Source organism: Doryrhamphus excisus, linkage group LG10, assembly GCF_037039965.1.
Source record: "Doryrhamphus excisus strain RoL-2023G ecotype Guam linkage group LG10, RoL_Dexc_Guam_v1.1, whole genome shotgun sequence".
NCBI classification, from domain to species: Eukaryota; Metazoa; Chordata; class Actinopteri; order Syngnathiformes; family Syngnathidae; genus Doryrhamphus; species Doryrhamphus excisus.
In genome coordinates this window covers 15,847,164-15,869,853 of record NC_136366.1, presented here as the reverse complement: position 1 = coordinate 15,869,853, position 22,690 = coordinate 15,847,164, and the positions used below count along the sequence as shown (strand labels likewise).

The 22,690-nt window shown below is 41.0% G+C and overlaps 3 protein-coding genes across 12 annotated transcripts; 1 reads left to right on the top strand and 2 right to left on the bottom strand.

Annotated features, from left to right (window-relative positions):
• Nucleotides 1-2,732: 2,732 nt before the first annotated feature.
• On the bottom strand, nt 2,733-4,005 carry LOC131109180 (growth arrest and DNA damage-inducible protein GADD45 gamma-like). Its single transcript, XM_058060877.2, has 3 exons — nt 3,830-4,005; nt 3,542-3,749; nt 2,733-3,427 (listed from the first exon to the last, which is right to left on the bottom strand). Exons 1-3 carry the CDS (start codon nt 3,928-3,930, stop codon nt 3,314-3,316), a joined length of 423 nt encoding a protein of 140 aa, XP_057916860.2. The 5' UTR covers nt 3,931-4,005; the 3' UTR covers nt 2,733-3,313.
• A 5,708-nt stretch (nt 4,006-9,713) lies between these two features.
• LOC131118902 (growth arrest and DNA damage-inducible protein GADD45 gamma) lies at nt 9,714-11,526 on the top strand. Its single transcript, XM_058064673.2, has 3 exons — nt 9,714-9,960; nt 10,048-10,255; nt 10,652-11,526. The coding sequence occupies exons 1-3, from the start codon at nt 9,818-9,820 to the stop codon at nt 10,763-10,765; spliced, it is 465 nt and encodes a 154-aa protein (XP_057920656.2). The 5' UTR covers nt 9,714-9,817; the 3' UTR covers nt 10,766-11,526.
• On the bottom strand, nt 10,612-22,301 carry nim1kb (NIM1 serine/threonine protein kinase). 10 transcript variants are annotated; one of them, XR_009126038.2, is made up of 9 exons: nt 22,010-22,160; nt 21,718-21,823; nt 21,317-21,385; nt 21,063-21,127; nt 20,621-20,756; nt 19,031-19,158; nt 18,781-18,882; nt 16,742-16,934; nt 15,331-15,474 (listed from the first exon to the last, which is right to left on the bottom strand). XR_009126038.2 is itself a non-coding variant. In XM_058064672.2 (9 exons), exons 1-8 carry the CDS (start codon nt 22,070-22,072, stop codon nt 16,806-16,808), a joined length of 798 nt encoding a protein of 265 aa, XP_057920655.2. In that variant the 5' UTR covers nt 22,073-22,160; the 3' UTR covers nt 15,336-15,474; nt 16,774-16,805. The 10 variants fall into 10 exon arrangements, 8 of the variants coding, with proteins under 8 accessions (XP_078650335.1, XP_078650332.1, XP_078650334.1 ...); XR_009126022.2 differs by having other exon boundaries at nt 15,334-15,474; nt 16,714-16,934; XM_058064672.2 differs by having other exon boundaries at nt 15,336-15,474; nt 16,774-16,934.
• Nucleotides 22,302-22,690: the final 389 nt, after the last annotated feature.

Here is a 22,690-nt window from a genome sequence, read left to right as displayed (position 1 = left end):
TTTTCATCTTATTTTGTGTAGAAAAATAAAAAGTAAGATATTTGAGAACAGTGGAATGTTTTATCAGAGCTTTTCTTGTAGAAAATTGGAACCAAAGCAAAGTTTTTTCAATTTTTTTGTTTTTAATAAATGCGTTTTTTGAAAACCTGATGCAGCCCAGTCTCACCCAGGCCTGAGCTCCAGTGGCCCCCAAGTAAATTGAGTTTGAGACCCCTGATCTAGAGATATGAGGAAAAAACAGGAAGCAGAACTGGAGATGAGGATGCTGAGGTTCTCAATGGGAGTGACCAGGATGGATAGGATCAGGAACAAGTACATCAGAGGGACATTGCATGTTAGAGGCCAGACTGAGGTCCAGAGGAGAGATAGTGAATATATTGGTAGAAGGATGCTGCCAGGTAGGAAGTGTAAATGACCAAGGAGGAGGTTTATGGATGTAGTGAAGGAGGACATGAAGGTAGTTGGTGTCAGAGAGACAGATGCAGAAGACAGGGTTGGATGGAGGAGATTGATTTCCTGCGGCGACCCCTGAAGGGAAAAGCCGAAAAAGAAAGAAGATGATCTCAATTAGTTCAGTAGTTATGCAAAATAATCCCATTATACATAATTTTTCATAATTCTTCCAAATGACCTTGGGTGAGTGGCAAGGTACACTAAGGCCCAAACCCAGGACAATAAATGAATGTTGACTTGTTCTGATAAAACTGCCTTCATAACTAGCCAACATAGTCCAGTAGCTTTTTAGTGGCCAAATCCTCTCAGACCTAACATGCATGGAAAACATGTGGAGAACATGCAAACTCAAAACAGACCACACGTGCACTGATGCAACCAAGATGTCACACAGGTGTATCTACAGGTGTGACCACCCACATCATTTTTAGTCACTGTTTTTTTTTTCTTTTCTTTTCCTGCAGAAAACACATCTCATTCAATATAAGTAATCAATACTTATATACAGTATAAGAACATGATCACACAGTCACCTCGACTACTACTGTCACTCAGGGACTTCAAGTCAGGCACAAAGATCTATTTGGTAGATTGGTCAACAGCAGAATTAATGGTCTCCCAAGTCCTGCAGCAGCAAAACAGCCCCAGACCATCACACTACCACCACCATATTTTACTGTTGGTATGATGTTCTTTTTATAAAATGCCTAACGGGACACACACCTTCCAAAAAGTTAAACTTTTGTCTCCTCAGATGTTGAGGATCATGAAGATGTTTTCTGGCAAATGTTAATGTTCTTTTTGTTCAGCTGTGGTTTTCGTTTTCAAACCATGCATGCTGTTTCTGCCCAGTGTCTTTCTTATGGTGGAGTCATGAACACTGACTTTAACTGAGGCAAGTGAGGCTTTCAGTTCTTTGGCTGTTGTTGTGGGGTCTTTTGTGACCTCTCGGATGTGTCGGCCCTGTGCTCTTGGGGTTATATTGGTTGGCCGGGCACTCCTGGTTAACCACTGTTCCATGTTTTTGCCATTTCTGGATAATAGCTCACAATGTGGTTTGCTGGAGTCCTAAAGCTTTAGAAATGGCTTTAAAACCTTCTCCAGAATGATAGATCTCAATTAATCTCATAATTAATCCTAAATAGTCTCTCAAATTACCCTACCTCTCGCCCGAAGATAGCTGGGATAGGCTCCAGCACCCCCCGCGACCCTGATAAGGATAAGCAGCAAAGAAAAACGAATGGATGAATCTTGACAAATTTCAAATAAAATATATCAGCAATATTTTTCTTGGGGTTATATTGGTTGGCCAGGCACTCCTGGGAAGGTTAACCACTGTTCCATGTTTTTGCCATTTCTGGATAATAGCTCACAATGTGGTTTGCTGGAGTCCTAAAGCTTTAGAAATGGCTTTAATACCTTCTCCAGGCTGATAGATCTCAATTAATGTCATAATTAATCCTAAATAATCTCTCAAATTACCCTACCTCTTGCCCGAAGATAGCTGGGATAGGCTCCAGCATACCCCCGCGACCCTAATAAGGATAAGCAGCAAAGAAAAACAGATGGATGGATTTTGTAAAATTTCACATAAAACATATCAGCAAAATCTTGCCTGAAGACAGATGGGATAGGCTCCAGCACCAAAAAAGGAAAAGCAGTAGAAAATGAATGAATGAATAACACCTTTTCACATTTCCCTTCAATGCATAAACTCTTGAACGCTACACGGCTCCAAGCCTTTTCACTTCCTGGTTGTTGCAGAGCACTCTTTGACAAGGTAAAGATGCATGCCGAGCTCTTATAAAAAGCGCTTCTGCCAGCCATTTTTATGGCTTAAAAACACACCAAACATGATCTCTTCTATTGCGCGGTTGCATCATCACCTCTTTTTGCCTCTCATGCAAACGTATAAATATGTTGAATTGAACGAATGCGTTAACTATACATACTGTATTGTCAGAAAGTAGAAAATTAATGAATGAATGAAAGAACATATTAGCAATACCAGTCCTCTCTTTTCAGATTGATATAAAAATGTGCAGCATCGCCCGCCCCTGTTTGACATCAAATATTTAATAATGTGGATTTTGCAGTGAGGGAGAAAAACGAGAGAAATTATGACTTGAAATGTTTTATTCGCAAGCTAAAAATAGAATGACATCCATCTAATATGTTCATTCATTAAACAAAGCCAAACTACAATTTTACTCTTTATGTTCATTTTTTAAACATAAGGTACAACACATTTTGAAGTTTACCTTTAAATTATACTAGTATATCAGGTTAATAGTATTGTCTTATTTTTTTCTTATTTTCAATCTGCCATATTCCAAAGTGAAACCTTTAGAGAAAAGGCATAGTTTCTTTCTTTTTAAAAACATTTTAGCATGATTTTGTCGATTTCTAAAGTGAAACCTTTAGAGAATTAAGACAATTCTGGAAAGTGAGAAACGTTTCCGCTGACTGCAACTGTTGTCATGTTGCTCAGCCAAGAGGCCATCATTAAAAAGTCCTTTTTTTGACGAGTCCTCTTCCTCAGCACCGCTTCTTCTCCTGCTGCGCGTGCTTCTCCTTCCTCTCCAAACCTCATCCGCACAAAGAATGAGGGTCGATGTGTCGCTCTTGAGGCATACCCGACCTCATTCACACAAAGAATGAGAGTCATCTTGGCATGGACGGGACAAGAGGCGACGGTTCCACGGGTGGCCCCCCTCGGGCCGGCGCCGTGCTGCCTGGATTGGGGAATCCTCCTCAGGAGTATCCAGGGATGAGCAGAAACAGGCTCATCCTGTCCATCAGGATGAGTATTTCCAGATGAGAAGCTTGACAAGCATCTGAGATCAGAGAGGAACCCGCATCAGCGTCCGGGGAGGCTGATTTCGGGGACCCAGTCGTTCAGACGCCGGCTCTCCTCGCAGAACATTTGCAGCTTCTCCAGAGCCGGATCCTCCCAAGAACCATCAGATGGATTCTGTTCAAACAGGAAGAGGAGACAGGATTTAGTTATTTAAAAACTGTCTTTACGGCCCTTCTGATTTTGGATCAACATTTGCAATAAAAGCAGCCGATGTAACATTACACGTACCGTGATGAGGACACAGTGGGCGTCTTCAAGCTGCATCGACTTGCCAGCGACAATCTCAGCCAGACGCTGCGTGTCGCTCACTCTGACGATGCCGATGTCGTTATCGAAGCAGAAGGACTGAATGAGCGTGAAGTGGATCTGCAGAGCGATGTCACGTTCAAATTCCTCATCCGTGGCCAGCACGCAGAAGGACACGCTGTCTGGATCTCTGTGCAAGCAAGTAAAAAACATTTAGCTTCATTCTTATGATGAAGTAACAAAATTTGCAAACGTTTGAGTCCAACTTACTCAGTCATGATTTTGGCACTCTCATAGACTCCAACAGTGAGTCGGTTCTCGCCTTGGGCGCAGAGCAAAGCTTCCTTTAGGGATTTCCCAGCAGACTGCATGGTGAGCTTGTATGTGGCTTACAGTAGGTTTGATGTTGAAGCAGTTTGTGCTGCTTTCAAGGACTCTACCAGCTTTTATACCAAACACCCAGCACACGCCGTCTCTCCCATTGGCTCTTTCAGGCACAATGGCGACAACAGGCCTGCTGCCCCCCCCCACCCCCCGCCTGCCCTCTGGGACACGTGCCTTTAGAAGTCTTCTTGAAAGGAAGGATGAAATGTAGAGACTTTCTGACCTTTTGATGATTCTTCTAATGAAACCACACAGGAGGATCACACTTCTGCCGTTACGCACCATTCATAAGTTTAGACACCATATGTGTCACTCGTGCAGATATTGCAGTTATTGGAGGTTCAGTGTACTTCTCCTGTTGCAATGCAAGTATTACTCCACCGTCCTTTACTTGTTTTGCCTTTTGACACAATTTATAACATAAATAAACGTACTTTTACGAGTACCGAAAGGAAACTTAGTGTTTTTTCTGATTGAATTATCCATCCATTCATTTTCTATGCCGCTTATCCTCATTTGAGTCGCAGGGATATGCTGGAGCCTATCCCAGCTGACTTCCCGCAAGAGGCGGGGTACACTGTGGACCGGTCACCAGCCAGTCACAGAGCCTCAAATTTATTCATTTATTCAATTTCTACTGCTTAACGTCACAAAAGTTGCAGGGGTGCTGGAGCCTATCCCAGCTGTCTTCCGGCAAGAGGCGGGGTACACCGTGGACCGGTCACCAGCCAGTTGCAGAGCCTCTAATTCATTCATTTATTCATTTTCTACTGCTTAAAGTCACAAAAGTTGCAGGGGTGCTGGAGCCTATCCCAGCTGTCTTCCGGCAAGAGGCGGGGTACACCATGGACCGGTCACCAGCCAGTTGCAGAGCCTCTAATTCATTAATTTATTCATTTTCTACTGCTTAACGTCACAAAGGTTGCAAGGGTGCTGGAGCCTATCCCAGCTGTCTTCCGGTAAGAGGCGGGGTACACCGTGGACCGGTCACCAGCCAGTCACAGAGCCTCTAATTCATTCATTTATTCATTTTTACTGCTTAACGTCACAAAGGTTGGAGGGGTGCTGGAGCCTATCCCAGCTGTCTTCCCTGATCACAGGGCACATATAGACAAACAACCATTCAAACTCACATTCATACCTATGGACAATTTGGAGTCGCCAATTAACCTAGCATGTTTTTGGAATGTGGGAGGAAACCGGAGTACCCGGAGAAAACCCACGCATGCACGGGGAAACTCCACACACAAATGGCCGAGGGTGGAATTGAACTCGGGTCGCCTGCGCACTAACCACTTAAACTTAAACTTAAGAAGCCAGAAACATACCACTTCCACACGACTTGTGAGGAGATTTTTTTCCACTCTGTCATATTGCCAGATCTTTCATGGCTGACATGACAGAGGGTGGAATTGAACTCGGGTCGCCTGCACGCTAACCACTTGTCCGCTAATTCATTTCTTCTAAACTTAAGAAGCCAGAAACATACCACTTCCGCATGACTTGTGAGGAAATTTTTTTCCACTCTGTCATATTGCCAGGTCTTCCATGGCTGACTTGGTGGCTTCATGCAGTGTACGTAATGTAAGTTATGTTTCAATACTTTGCATCATTGCTGCCACCTAGTGAACTCCCATGGAGCCAAGTAAGTCTTTCCCAAAGAAAAAGGGAATATTAAGAAGACAGGAAAGAAAAAGAAAGACAACTAAGATCATTGTTACGCTGATTGTTTGTGTTCAAAATAATTTCAAAAGTTCCAAATGGATTTGGATGAAATTCCCCAGGAATTGTCATATAAGTGATATGGAAAACTGATTACATTTCGGGGGTGATTCGGATCACCGTCTGGATTTAGGAATTCTATAACTTTGCAAAATCTGACCATTTTCGGCATTTGTGCATACACTCAAAAAATAAATGTTTAGCCTCAACAAAAAAAAATCATCGCAACAATTTCCATTAGTCTTTCTTAGTTATGACAACTTCATTGGAAATTGCTTTGAACCAACAAACAATATTGCATTAGCTTTTCCTCTTCACTCAAAGCTTATTTTAAATAATGCTTACTGAATAATTATTTTTAAATAAAAAAGAATAATAAGAATAATACAGTTTTTAAGTTCGTAACTCGAAAAAATATGTTAAGTCAACTGACTTAATCATTTTATTCAAAGTAGTTTAATTTGTTGTCTACTTAATTATAATAACAATATTATATATAACATATGTTATTATATATAACAATATTATATATAATATTATATATATATAATTTATATAATTATAATTTATATAATAATATAATTTATTTTTTTTTAATTATAATATATTATATTATTATATAATTATATTATATATTATATTATTATATTATAATTTTTAATTTTAATATTTTATATAATTTATATAATTATATATATAATTTGCTAAATAAAATAAATAAATAAAATTTGAGTGTATATGACATGCCAAATTAAGTTCATGTAATAGCCAACATTATTATTTGAACATAACTTAAAATAAAAGTTAGCAACTTAGTTAGCAAAGTTAGCAAAGTTTATCTAAATCAATTAATTACATTTTTTTACATTGCATTTATTTATTAAATCAAGTGGTGTCAACAGATACTCTGAATTACTTTTTAGAGTGTAGTATAACTCCACAGAAAATGGTCACAGCACTTGGGGAAAAAAGTATTTAATATTCCAACCGGTTCTACAAAATATATATTATATATACTGTGATACAGAATATGACAAAATAGAAGGCCTTTGAAATTTTGACAATTTTTGAGTATTGAGTGCTTTTCTAGTATTTCAAGTTTGACTAATAATAATAATAGTTTCATCTAAATAAATTTGGGCTAAATATAAGTGAAAAAAAAACTTACAAACATTGTGAAATATCAAGACAAGATACATAAGATATATAATGAATAATAAAGTGTGAGCAAGACTTAGCATGTTTGCATGATGTAACTTGCAGGCAGCGGCACACGCCACCCTGCTTTGCATGTGTAAAGACCTCAGCCAAGGCGCGTGGCATCTGCAGATACACCTCAGAGCTTTATCTCCTCTGTCTGCATCCGTCTCCATGACGACCGCGGGGCGCCATCTGTCCCCCGGGGGAAGGTGAGGGGAGCGTGCGGACAAAGGAAGTCGGTCAACACCTGCTGCGGGCGTGGGCCGCACACGAGGTGCTTATTCATTCATTCCACTGTAGGAGACGAGTGTGATGTGTGTGTGTGTGGGGGGGGGGGGGGTGGATCCAAAGATCGACAAGCGTGGTATCAGGGTCGGTATTTGGTCGTGTTGCGCAATGTTGTTACATTGTCGATGTTGCTTATTATTATTATTTTGCTCAATTACATGCAATTAAAGATAATAACCGGATAACTGCATTATTGTGTTTTTGTTTGTTGTCTCGTGTTTCATTCTGATTTTTAACAATAATTTGGAAAAGTTTCAAAAAACAATCAATATTACACTCTAAAAAGTAATTCAGAGTATCTGTTGACACCACTTGATTTAATACATAAATGCAATGTAAAAAAATGTAATTAATTGATTTAGATAAACTTTCTAAGTTGCTAACTTTTTTAAGTTATGTTCAAATAATAATGTTGGCTATTACATGAACTTAATTTAGCATGTCATATACACTCAAATTTTATTGTTGGTAAGCTTAAAACAAAATTCAAGTTGCCATGACTTAATAAAATTAGCTTGGTAACATAATACACGCACACACACACATACATATATATATATACATATATATATATATATATATAAAGTTACTGCTACTTAAAAAGCTGTGTGCATTGTTATTATAAATGATTAAGTCAGTCGACTTAACATATTATTTTGACTCATGAACTTAAAAACTTGACATCCCATGACAACAATTATGACCTCACAGCTAAGAGACCAGGGTTCAATTCCACCCTCGGCCATCTCTGTGTGGAGTTTGCATGTTCTCCCCGTGCATGCGTGGGTTTTCTCCGGGTACTCCGGTTTCCTCCCACATTCCAAAAACATGCTAGGTTAATTGGCGACTCCAAATTGTCCATAGGTATGAATGTGAGTGTGAATGGTTGTTTGTCTATATGTGCCCTGTGATTGGCTGGCCACCAGTCCAGGGTGTACCCCGCCTCTTGCCCGAAGACAGCTGGAATAGGCTCCAGCACCCCCGCGACCCTCGTGAGGAAAAAGCGGTAGAAAATGAATGAATGAATAATGATTTGGAGGGCATGAGAAAGTGAAGAGGGAAAAAATAGCTGTCTTATATTGCACAACATGGCAGTCACTGGGGGTGTCACAAGATCTTGTGAGATTAAAACATAATATTTAATATGTGTCGATCACCCACATCATGCAACCATTATAACCTGCAGCACTTTGTAGCTGACTTCCAGCTCTGCAATGCAATGAGGGTGGGAGTGGGGGGGGGGGGTGCCTCAGCAGGCCACCAGCAAAGAAGAACTTCCCCCAAAGCAACATCTGCCGTTCACTACTATGGGGGGGGGGGCTTCGGTGTGGCAGATGTGCTGCAGCCACAATGGATCCAATCGATTTTGCACACGCGCCTGCCCCGTGGCAATGCGCGTGCATCGATGCTCTGTTTGCACACATAGTGCACATTTGCGGGACAGAAACTGAAAGTTGCATGTTTGCAAGTAAACACCTTTTTTTTTTGTTGCTGCAATAAAGTTCTTGTTGTTGCGCAAAACACACTCTAGACGATCTTTGTAGTTACAACACACACACACACAGGAGCTGAATGCATGACGTGATTTTTATCACGCATTTTTAAGAGATAAGAAGGTTTTTTTAGTGTGAAAGTTTGCACTATAAGTTAAATGTGATCTCTGGTATTCTAATTTAATCAAAACTCAGACAGCAGGGCAGCACATGTAGACTTGCGGACAATAGATGGGGGCACCCTGGGGTTGGGGTGACCTGGGTTTAGGTTCGAGAAGGGGGGGGGGGCTCATAGCGACACTTCTCCATCTGCCGCTTTGCCTTCACTTTAACAAAAGAGTGATTGAATCATTGTGGCACCGCCTACTTTTTTTTTCTTGCACATTAATAGCATTATTAGCAAATTATTTAGCAAATAAATTTGGATTAATATGCAAAATTTGGTTTGCACCGATATGAAACATGTGCACACACTTAAAGCGTGGATGCGTGCACTTTTACATTCGTATGTGTCCAGAAAAAAAAAAAAAGAATGGCGTGATTTTTTTTTTTTTTGCGGACAGCTGATGATCACGTGGTCTGCGTGAATGGTCCTTGCAGCAACACGCACAAGGTTCTGGCACGCGCTGCTCATTTGCATTTGTATGGCTGCTGTGATAATGGAGGTTTCTGCACACACACACACACACACACATAGACATAGACAATAGGACACAGATGGCATCGTCCACCTGCCATTTCCCTGGACAGGAAATAGTTAAAACTTTTAAATGATTTACTGTATTTTGAATAATATTTGTGTGTGTAATATTCATATACTGCATTCAGTCGTCCGTACAAAAAAATAATAGAAAATTAGGCTATTTTTAGCTGCACACACACACACACACACACACACACAACACAATGGAGGGGGGCGCGCGTAGCTACATGACCCCCATCAATCTGCCACGAGCCAGAAGCGTGACAATAGTATTATCATACCAATGCATTGAGGAGCTGCAGCCAATCAGAGAACAGCTCTTTCACTGGCCTCGTGCTAGCTGCTGCCTATAAAAGGAGTGAAGGTCTTCCCCGGTGAGGACATTCCGCTCTTTCTTCGGATTACTCAACACCGGCTCCTTGCTAGCTCTCTGTCTTTGCTCCTTTGAGGAATCAAACCGTCATCATTATGACTCTTGAGGAAGTTCTCACTCAGAAATCCACCGAGCGTGCTCAGTGCACCGGAAAAGCCCTGGAGGAGGTGCTGGTTGCCGCCAAAGACAACGACTCCCTCACCGTGGGCGTCTACGAGTGTGCGAAAGTGATGAATCTGTAAGTATTGAACTCGAAGTGAATTCATCAATATCTTTTACATGTGGATTCTAACACAGTTCATTTTTATTTTTATTTTTATCACAGAGATCCAGACAGCGTGTCCTTCTGCGTGCTGGCCACGGACGAGGAGTTCGAATGTGACATCGCTCTCCAGATCCACTTCACTCTCATTCAGTCCTTCTGCTTCGACAACGACATCAGCATCGTCCGAGTGAGCGACACGCAGCGTCTGGCCGAGATTGTCGCTGGCAAGTCGGTGCAGCTCGAAGACGCCCACTGTGTCCTCATCACGGTACGTGTAGCTCACAGGTCGAACCGCTAGGGGGCGCTGTTTTCACAGTTGCCGACTCAGCTAGCAACCATTATTTTAGCTTGTTAGCTTCCTCCGTCATGGCGATTAAAGACAAACGGGCAGTGCGAAAATGACCGCTTACACTTAAATATGTATACTAATCGCGTACTTAGTTGCCCAGTGAATTTTCACTGTGTACCGCTGTCCCAAAATTGATTACTGTAGCGGAAATGACGGTCGCAATATTTACACTTTTTTTTCTCCATTACATCCGGGTCTTGACTTCTCAGTGTGAATGCACTAAAAAAAAAAAAAAACAAGTCACAGTTTTGTTCACTGTGCATGGGAAAGAGAACGCGCATAACTAAATCATGTCTCCTCTTCCTGTTTGAACAGAACCCATCTGATGGTTCTTGGGAGGATCCGGCTCTGGAGAAGCTGCACCTGTTCTGCGAGGAGAGCCGGCGTCTGAACGACTGGGTCCCCGAAATCAGCCTCCCCGGACGCTGATGCGGGTTCCTCTCTGATCTCAGATGCTTGTCAAGCTTCTCATCTGGAAATACTCATCCTGATGGACAGGATGAGCCTGTTTCTGCTCATCCCTGGATACTCCTGAGGAGGATTCCCCAATCCAGGCAGCACGGCGCCGGCCCGAGGGGGGCCACCCGTGGAACCGTCGCCTCTTGTCCCGTCCATGCCAAGATGACTCTCATTCTTTGTGTGAATGAGGTCGGGTATGCCTCAAGAGCGACACATCGACCCTCATTCTTTGTGCGGATGAGGTTTGGAGAGGAAGGAGAAGCACGCGCAGCAGGAGAAGAAGCGGTGCTGAGGAAGAGGACTCGTCAAAAAAAGGACTTTTTAATGATGGCCTCTTGGCTGAGCAACATGACAACAGTTGCAGTCAGCGGAAACGTTTCTCACTTTCCAGAATTGTCTTAATTCTCTAAAGGTTTCACTTTAGAAATCGACAAAATCATGCTAAAATATAAATATATATTAAAAAATTGTCTGCACTCTAAAGGTTTCACTTTAGAATAAGACTTTGGAAAAATAACTATTAATGTGTTAAACTATTGGAAAATGTAAATTCCGAGATGTAAAAGTAAAAACGGTTATATTCTCGAAAGGTATTGCTTAGCAACAAAAAAATTTTCACTTGTGTAGCATATGCTTGAATGAATTGAATGTTAGATATAAAGACTTTTAATTGTATACTGAAGAAAAATGTAAGAAAACTGTAAAATTACAAGTAGAAATAAACTACGACAATAAGGATCTTGTGTGTATGTATTTTCTCTTCTAGATATAGTGTGTGTGTGTGTGTGTGTGTGTAGTTGAGTGGGCGATAGAGGAGGGGTATCGGTGTTGTCCTAACAAATGTTTAAAGCACAGCAAAAGGGGCTCCGGTCTGTCATCTGCTCCCTGTTGTCCCCTGCAGCATAAAAAGAACAAAAAAAAAAAAGCCCCCCTCCCTTCACTCTCGTCTAATCTCCATGTGTAAAGCTTGGCGGACAATAGCGCAGCTCCAGGCCTGTCGTGCCCCAGCGTCGTGCACACAGCTCCTATTGTCTGGCCTGCAGATGTCTGCAGCCAAGCCATCTGCCGTCCCTGCAGGTGCAGGTCAGTCAAGGCCGGGAGGGGAGGAGCTAAGTTTTTTAGTTTGCACTGGTCTGGCTGGTTTGGGCCGGTTGTGGAGTCGTCCCATGTATCATCTGGTGTCCCAACAGCTGCTGTCTGGGTGATTATTTACCGACAGGCACTTGCTGAAACTTTGGTAAAGAATCCACACAAAGAAGCAGCTTCGGCTTCATGCTGGAATAAGACCCGCATTTCACTTATTATACTTTTTAACCTTTAATTGAGTGCAGCATTTTTTCATAAAGAAATACAAAATTCTAGATATGATTGCATGGCAAATCTAACCCCTTGCATGCAATGAAAAGAAGGGAGAATAACAAGGCTTTAACAAGATGACATATATTTCTATACCATAGACTCAATCAGGCACTGTCTTTGAAAGTCTTTAAAAAAGTATCCCCAATTACGCCATATCTTGATATCAGTAATTCACATAATATATATATTTAACTATGAAAGCACACAAAGTTTCGAAGTGTGCCTGAGGCCCCGATACGCTCGAAGCCCCTCCCGCTTGGGGTCCCTCACCATACCTCGGACCACGGGCAGACTGTCGCAGCCCCGCCTCCTCTGAGCCCGGTGCAGCAAGATTCGGTAGACCCCGGTGACAGGGCTGCGGCTGTTGTTGAGCTGATTGTTCCGTAAGTGTTCCGACGTGATGCCAAGCTTCTCCAGTGAGCTTCTGACCTCCTCCATATCATCCTCTTCCACAATGTCGCTAAGCTCAGATCCTTGGAGAGGGCTTCCTGTCTCCGGAGAGGCCAACGACCAGGGAAACTCGACGGGTAAAAGCCAATCGCAGCCCAGCATTTGGTCAACTGCATAACGCTCACCGGGTTCGGGCTTCAAGATGCCCCTGATAAGCCTCTGACAGGGACCAGGAACCCAGGGAGGGATAGTGTAGATGCCTTGGATGATGCAGCGTCTCAGTTTGCCCATGGTTTCGGCACGGAACGGCATCGTACCGGTCACCATGAAGAAAAGAATGACCCCCATTGCCCACACATCCACCGGGGGGCCCAGGTAGGACTCCTCCCTGAAGAGCTCCGGCGCGGCGTACGGCGGCGAGCCGCAGAAAGTATCGAGGGCGTGATTTCGGTTTGAAATCTGTGTGCTGAATCCAAAGTCTGCCACTTTCACACAACCGCTGGTGGTGAACAGAACATTCTCTGCCTTCAGGTCCCGATGGATGATGTTGATATTGTGCTGCAATGCAAAATATTCATTTGTATTAGTAGTATACTTGACGTACATTTATCATATACTGCACAATATTAATATTTTATAACCCTTTTTTCATTTAAAAACATGATTCTACCGGTTTTTCCTCACGAGGGTCGCAGGAGCCTATCCCAGCTGTCTTCAGGCAAGAGGCGGGGTACACCCTGGACTGGTCGCCAGCCAATCACAGGGCACATATAGACAAACAACCATTCACACTCACATTCATACCTATGGACAATTTGGAGTCGCCAATTAACCTAGCATGTTTTTGGAATGTGGGAGGAAACCAGAGTACCCGGAGAAAACCCACGCATGCACGGGGAGAACATGCAAACTCCACACAGAGATGGCCGAGGGTGGAATTGAACTCGGGTCGCCTGCACGCTAAACACGTGTCCGCTAATTCATTTCTTCTAAACTTAAGAAGCCAGAAACATACCACTTCCACACGACTTGTGAGGAGATTTTTTTCCACTCTGTCATATTGCCAGGTCTTCCATGGCAGAGGGTGGAATTGAACTCGGGTCGCCTGCGCACTAACCACTTGTCCGCTAATTCATTTCTTCTAAACTTAAGAAGCCAGAAACATACCACTTCCACACGACTTGTGAGGAGATTTTTTTCCACTCTGTCATATTGCCAGGTCTTCCACGGCTGACATGGCAGAGGGTGGAATTGAACTCGGGTCGCCTGCGCGCTAATCACTTGTCCGCTAATTAATTTCTTCTAAACTTAAGAAGCCAGAAACATACCACTTCCACACGACTTGTGAGGAGATTTTTTTCCACTCTGTCATTGCCAGGTCTTCCATGGCTGACATGGCAGAGGGTGGAATTGAACTCGGGTCGCCTGCGCGCTAAACACTTGTCCGCTAATTCATTTCTTCTAAACATGCAAACTGCACACAGAGATGGCCGAGGGTGGAATTGAACCCTGGTCTCCTAAGCTGTGAGGTCTGCGCGCTAACCACTAGAAAACCAAAACATCTTCAAAGTCCAAAGTTGTCTCCTTCAATGCTATAAAATGACTCTAAATCCAATTGAGAAGGATGACAGACGTGGCATGATGCCGTTGACTGCACTAACAATACTGGCCTTTTTTTGTGCTTTTATATAGTCCTCCAAAACCAATCATCACATGATACAGACACCCACTCAGTATTGTCCGATGTGTATTTGCACTCTCTGAGACCAAACCATGAGAGATGGCTGAGGGTGGAATTGAACCCTGGTCTCCTAGCTGTGAGGTCTGCGCGCAAACCACTCGACCGCCGTGCCGTCAAACATGATTTTATTGTCATTATTTTAAAAAGTGTGTATAATGTATGTCCGACTTTAGAGACTCCCTGTTTAAGATAATTAGGATAATAGCAGGAAGTGAAATGTTACCGTGCCCACTGTTTGAAACCCAGCCATCAGCAATCATCAAATGAGTATTCAGATGGGAAAAGGATTACGATTCGCTCACCATATATTTGACGGCAGAGAGCATCTGTGAGAAGGTGATCTTGCTGATGTTGTCAGCAAGTTTCCCCTCGTTGCAGATCCTGTTGTGTAGATCCCCTCCGCCGGCGTATTCCAAAACCAGGTAGAGACGACTCGGCATCTCCACCACTTCGTAGAGACGGATCACGTTGGGGTGCTGCATGGAGTCCATGCTGCTGACTTCCCTGGAGAGAAGTCGCTGGGCATGCGTGTCGAGCCTCGTTTTGTCCAAGATCTTAAGTGCCACTTTGTCTACGAGCGCAAACGACAACATGGTGATGGTTTTCAAAAGGCTGATATTTGAAGTGTTGTAATTGTTGGAGAACGCATGAAAAAATAACACATAAACTAGAAGACTAAAGTACTTCGGATTACTGATTAAAGTACAGTCATCAAAGACACTTAATCCCATTTAAATGGCTCGATCTTTCACTTGAATGAGCGCTAACTCCTAATTCATAATTCCTCATAATTGATGTATACAACCTTTGAGGTTCCGCTGTCCAAGTAATATACCGCCATAATACAATGCAATAAACCGAATACAATATCAAAGATAAAAAAAATCAGACTACCTTTAGTCAAAGCATGAAAAGCCATTTTGACTCTGGAGAACGTCCCGTGGCCAATCTCTCCTCGAACCTTGTAGAAACCCACCCTGCGTCCTATGATCAATTCCTTGATAGTCCTCTCATCTTTGTGCATTTCTATAGTGAGCTTCTGAAGGGGGGTAATACGCAGTGGGGGATCTGCTTCCTCATCTTCCTCTTGGTCCTGGTCCGAGCTGTCTGTGAGACTGTAAAGACTGTGGTGGAACTTGGGCCCTGGTGCCTTGAACTGTCCTGAAGGCATTCCGGAAGATACTTGTGTCTGCAAAAATTTGACATAAGATTGTATAACGGCACATTAGGGGGAGTGTTTAGTCGAGTATTTACAATTTTCTGGAAAATGTTCAGTATTTTTAAATGCAAATGCAATCGTAATTTAACACAATATTACTGCATAGCTGAATGTACGTTTATATTTAATTCAACATGACCTTACAGTACACACATTACATTACGGTACCACATAAACACGAGACGTATTTAAATGAACTTCTTACCAAGTTTCAGAACGTGTGACTGTCATCCAAACATAAACTCAGACCTAACCTCGGAATTGTAATATAAAACCCATCCTTCCCTTCCAATGGACTGGACTACAATACTCTTGACGGGTAGCAAGGTTTCTTAAGACACACCCCCTCACCGCCGCCTACCTTTCCCCCTCATTGAGGAAAGGTTCCCTATTACGGTGTCATGAACTCTAATCCTGTTTGAAGTTAGTTCTGCCCCAATCCCTTAAACAGCTGACTGATATAAATTCAGACTAAATCAAAACAAAACCCAAAACGAAGCAGCTAATGAATGTAAAACGTATTATATGTCAAATGGTTGCTTTGAGTGACAAGATCGGCTGTGTTACATACAGTCGATCAATTGGCTTTTGTGAGATGATATGTTACGCAATACTCTTACACAATGTTCTCGTTGGGATTAGCGCTGTGTTCCCTCTCGACGTTGGCTGAGCAGCACAGGTAAAGGGATTACAAAGCATCATGTCAGCTTCACGAAGCCGAGTCTCGCCATTCGGTTGTGTGAGAAGTAGCGTGGGAACGCATTAGAGATGTACAGTATAACTGCTGATCGTTTACCTCTACGTACCATTACATTTCAATTTGGGCTATTTTCATGGAAAGATAAAGGATTTCATGTAAAAAAAAAACAAAAAAAAAACATCCGTTCTACTAACATATCCAAACTAGCTTCACCAACTCAGCAAAACAGGAAATGAATTGTTTTTTTGCTACAAAAAAGATACACAGAATTGATTTCGTGAATCAACCTGAAACGGCCCATGTGTCGTCTACCCCCTCCTGTGTGGATATCTGATTGGATTAAAGCCTTAGACAGGAATACCACCTGTGTTTAACTGTGATCTCAGCACACTGGTCACCTGTCCGCATGTCGCTTAAACTGCACATCAACCGACAAGAGAACATACCAAGCCTCATGTCTGTCGGGATGATCAAATAAATAAAATCCACACACCCAAAAATGCTATCACCTTAGGAACCTAAAGACAAGATGGATACTTATGCTTGAAGTTGGAGAAGTGACAGGTCACCAGCCTATTAGTGCTTTTAGCTTCAAAACAAACTAGGTCCTTCTTTTCTTCGAACGGTTGTCATTGAGGCTGCCAACTCGCTGGTTGTCTTCCAGCTCTTTGATTCTCTGACGCAGAGCCTCAATCTGCTTGGACTTCTCTTCCTGGATGAAGTGCAGCTTCTAAAGGACAAATAAGCATCGTTAGAAACAACATAAAACACAGACTGGGAATAAAAATACAAAAACAAACTAAATTAACTAACTAAAATTAAATTATTAGAAAGGTCAGAGAAGGAATGGTCACACTAAAAAAACACTAAAAAGTTTGATAATAATAGATTGTCCTTGAACCTAAGTAAAACTAAAATCATGCTGTTTGGTAATAGCAGAAAGGACACGCACCAGCAGATACAAATAGACAAATAGTGTGGACATTGAAAGGGTGAACGAAAATACATTTCTGGGGATCACAATAGATGAAAATATGAGCTGGAAACCTCAAATTACAAATATACAACATAAGGTGGCCAGAAATATTTCAGTATTGAACAAAGCAAAATTTGTTCTCAATCAGAAATCACTCCACACTCTTTATTGCTCTCTGGTTCTACCATATCTTACTTATTGTGTGGAAATATGGGCTAATAACTATAAAAGTAATCTTCACTCGCTAAATGTAAAAAAATGTAAAAAGGTCAGTAAGGATAATTCATAATGCTGCCTACAGAGAACATACTAACTCCTTATTTCTAAAATCACAAATACTTCAACTTGCTGATATAGTTCATCTTCAAACAGCTAAAATAATGCATAAGGCTAAAAACAACCAATTAGCTAAAAATGTCATCCAATACTTCTCTACAAGAGAGGAGAAATATGATCTCAGGGAAGAAGTACATTTGAAACACTTCTATGCTAGGACTACGTTATGCTAGCCATAGCATTTCAGTATGTGGAATCAAACTATGGAATGGATTGAGTAAGGACCTCAAACAATGCACAACGATGAGCCAATTCAAGAAACAATACAAGCAGTTGATGTTTGCTAAATACAAGGATGAAGAGTCTTGAACCAGTCATGATGTGCTATATATATCACTATATTGACACTTACTATGGTACACATTATGTCATTGGATGCTCATATCACCTCCTACTTTGGTACAAGGTACATTATTAAAAAAAAAAACCTTAAACTGTATTATGGAAAGCAGGAAGTGAACAAATGTAACAGTTATTGATTGTAAAAGTACCAGATGGAGGGGTAGGATTTAATAAGCTTTGCTTCTTCCTACTCCTTTTGGACATGTGGAACTGTGAACTGATTATGGGATGCACTCAATTGTAATCTGATGCATGTTCAAATGAAATAAAACCATTACCATTACCATTACATCTGGCAGTGGAAACAATAATTAATACAGCACGAAATTCACATTTTAACTGATTCGCGACTAATTTTCCATCTGAATGCTTTCCCTCAGGTGTTTTGACAGGTGATGATACCACTTGCACAATAGAAGAGGTCATGTTTGGTGCCGTTTCAAACCATGAAAACAGCTTGGCATGCATCTCTACATGTACCAGGTTTATGTAGCCCCAAAATCCAATATTCTGTGTGCCTCATCTAAAATCGCCGGTACTGAAATGGATGTCTTTTGAAAAATGGCTGGGATTGAATGAGTTACTAAGGGTGTCAGACTCAAACCAAAAGTCAAAGTAATTTAAGATTCAATATTAAGAAATTGAATATTTTCATAGTTAAAGCATAGAAAACTTGCTTATGAACATAAACAAACACAAAGAGCAAAGTCTTGGGGCCCTGTAGTATTGTGTAAAATATCACAAGATTTCAAATTGATGATGTACGCAGGAGCAGACTAGAGTCTAAGTCTGGATAGCTGGATAGCAACATTAAATTCCTGGAGACATTGACCAGTTGATGGTATTTCTATATAATCTATTTCAATAGATTGTTGGGAACATGACCATGGCTTTAAGCAGCAACATTACAAAGCACACTCACCCGTTTGAAGAAATTATGTGCAGTGTTGTCGAGGTCATGTTTCTGCTGTTGTTGCTGGTTACATTGGGCTGTATTTTGGATTCTGCCTAACTTTGCACCGAACTGTAAAAAAAAAAAACAGGAAAGGACTTATGTTGGACCACTCAGGTGCAGGTCAATTTGACTTATTTGGAGTTTTGAACATCAAGACAAAGGTAACTTCAACAAGTAAGGTATTGTAAGGTCACATTCAGCAGCACTTTTATTTTACCTCCATTTGCAACTTCAACAGCTCGCTTTGCTGTTTTCTCTCCTGGTCCTTCAGCGTCTTCTTCATCACCTCCAGATCCAGGTCTTTTTGCTCCAGTAACGTCTTCACTTCAGCCTCTTTAGCTTCCACTGCGGTAGCGGGTCAGCCCAAGCAAATAGTACAGATAAATAGTTAAAAGGGTGAAACATGAGATCGAGAAGTCTGAAATGATGAGATATGGTTTTACATTCAGGAGAGAATATTATCTAAGCTGTGGCCTATTAATGCTGAATGTTGGCATAAACCAGACATCATCCTGGACTGGCCTACAGTCAGTCCTCACCTCCAGTCAGGAGTAAGCACTAAATACACTCATTTTCCACTAAATCTCACTCAGCTGGAACCGTAATTAGAAATTACGTCACATGTCAGTTTTCAGGCTTTTTGGCTCACAAACAAGCAAACGCACATATGGAAAACTAAATGATGCTTTGATAGGTCAAAAAAAAATTATTTTAACTCAGTGAACCATCCTGCAACTTTCATTGATGCTAGTGGACCCTGTCGTTGATGTCAAAGCTGACTGTTTGAATACAAATTCATGCTCATCCAGCAGTTCTGGGACTAATAAATACTCAATATGATATGATAAATAGAGATGCATCTATCTATGATACCTTGCATTGATGAATGTTAGGGATGTCCAATATTGGCTTTTTTCGATAATCGATTTTGTTCAACTTTCCAATTCCAATATCAACCGATATCGATACCAATATGTGAAACATTGCATACATTTTTGTCATAAGGCAATGTTCTCAATTCTTTTCTAGCATACCCCCCCCCCGGGACAGATATGTTTTTGTGCACCCCCGATTTGAAGTGCTAGATAAACTGATAATATTTATTCATTTATCTGTACAAAAACAGAGACCATAGAAGCATATTCAAGAGTCATATTGCATATTGAGTAATTTAGACTGGTGACCAGATACAGATAGTGGTGGTAAGGCCATTATGAGGTATAATGTTGCTCTACTTGCTTCAGTAGGGTGTTATTTATTTCCCACAGAATATTGTGTGACACAGAATAAATGGATTTTGCTGAAAAAAAAGATTTGGGGGTCAATTTTGAACATTTTGTTAACAAGCTTGTGATATTGGTGGCAGAGCATATTACATTATTGTAATTATAGAAAACTAGTGTATGGCCTTCTAAAGATGTTAAACTTTATATATTATATAAACAGCCCTATAGTCAGCTTTATTATCCATTCATCTAATATAGTAGACATGATCAACATAACATAAATCATGCATCTGCCATACGTAGACATATTGGCACATTGGAAACCCAAACTTCTTAGCAATTATAACATGTATCGTTTTGGATTGTGGTTCATTTTAATTGTCTATAGGCAACAATAAGATAATCCATCCACCAGGTGACACATTCAAGAGCAGGATTATTGCGTGCATGAGTATTTCATGGTCTACTATTGTCTCACCTACGAGGTGGATGAATTATTTTGTGTTAAATTGATGTATATACTAATATGTATTTCGACAAAGTACGGCATCATGCATGAGAGTTGACTTAAGAGATTTTACATCGATTGACCGCCTCCATGTGGGCATCCTCCACCTGCTTCCTGCACCGCTCCATGACTGACTCTAGCTCCCTCTTGTGGCTTTGTCTCTGTGCTTTCATTTCACTGTGCAGGCGCTGGATCTCAGCCTCCCCATCCTGATCATATAGAAACAACATACAGTATGTTATGCTTAACAATGGATGCTTACATTTGCATATGAACCACACATTAGTACCGATGTGTTTATTGTCCAAAAAGTGGACAATTTAACATTTATCATTCAAATCAAGTTGAATAGCTTCAACTTTAAGGTCCTGTATAAATCTTGCTTAGCTGTTTGACACATTGTCATGACTCCAAGATAGACAATTGAACAAACTGCATCATTTTTCTTTTTTTTTTCATCAAGTATTAGATGAAAAGGAGCTCATTTGTATTAGTTTGGTCATTCCCGTTCTCACCTCTGCTGTTCTTTCAAGCTGTTTTCTTAGGTCGGCTGTATTCTTCTTCAATGAGTCGTTCTCCACTAAAAGATGAGAATATGCGATATGGTGATATAACCTCAGTATCATTGTGGTGAGCATGTGACAAACTCAAAACAAGTGTCAAACGAAAACTAAGTAACCAAAGTCCTCTTTCGGAGGTTTTGACAAATGTATGAATAGCAATATATTACTACTAAGTAGTAATACTTCATTTAGTAATTAATAGTCACCTCTGAGATTGCACTGCTGTTGCAGAGTCTGCTGCAGGCTGTTCACTGTGACTAACAGAGTGTCTCTTTCTGAAAGAGTATCAAATCGCATCAATTACTTGTATTTTTACTGCATTACAATACCTCAGTTACCTGGGGAAACACGTTTTTTGAGTGTTTTTAATAAAAACTCTTAAAAGCTACCCCAAAAGTATTTTTAGTTATTGATTTTCAGGCAGCTGTTGTAATTTCCCCAAGTTGTTGCAATTACACAGAGTGACCACAAGAGGGCGATAACAACTTCTCTAGTACATTTATGACTACATTAAAACTAATCACAGAGAGAATGTGGTCGTTTATCATTACCTAAAAGACAAATACTGTAATAACAAAAGCATGAAAAAGAATCAAAATGAACTCACCTTCAGTTAAACTTTTCTCCTTGTTTTCATAGAATTTGACGACTTTATTGGCTTCGTCCAGTTTGGTCTTCAGCAGGTTGTTTCTGCCATTTAATTCGGTCATATTCTGTTTCAAATAATGGCCACAAGCTGTGACAAGATGGCCGTCAGTTTTGCCACTCACCTTTTAAGACTTCTATAGTTTCTGGCCAAAATAGTGCAACGTAACATTTAACACATCAAATCCCCAATACGAATCAGAGCTCATTCATCACTGTTGACTTAACTTTGTGTGTTCAAAGTTAAACATTACCTGTTCGACGACGGCGAATTCTTTTACAAATTTATCAAGATTGACGCGGTTGATCTTTGACATTCTGGAAACAAAAAGTTACAGTTAAACCTAAAAATTGGCGGTGTGCGCAAGAGAGAAGGAAGCTGAGTTCCATTTAATTATTAATCAATACGAGTGGCGGGCGGATCGAGCCAATTATCGATAACATGGATATCTACTTGATATCCGTGATTCACGTGATTTGATCGATATTTTTCAGTTCTTATTTGAACAACTGTTTTTGTTGCGTTACGTTATGTTACATATATATTGTAGCGACCCTGACGTGTTCATGTTGACATGTTGTGCTCTTGAGTGTCTTGACTGTTCCGAGTGACTATGAATGCACCAGGTGTGGGGGCGTGTCGTGTTGAGGAAGCACTGTTTGTGTTGCTGGCTGTGGTTTTCGCGGCGTGGTTACGGCCGACAGTAGCCATTATTGTTGTCCAATAAAAGCTCATTTATATTGTTGTAAACAATTTCATGTAATTAATGGGAAAATGCCAGTTTATACTTAAAACCTCATTAAGATCTAAATAGTTAGAATATTCTAGAATATTCGTATTCTAGCAATTTTAACTGGCCCTGAGATTTTGATCAGGTCAGTTTAAAGATGCATACATACATATATATGTAAACAATACATTGTTTTATTAGTTG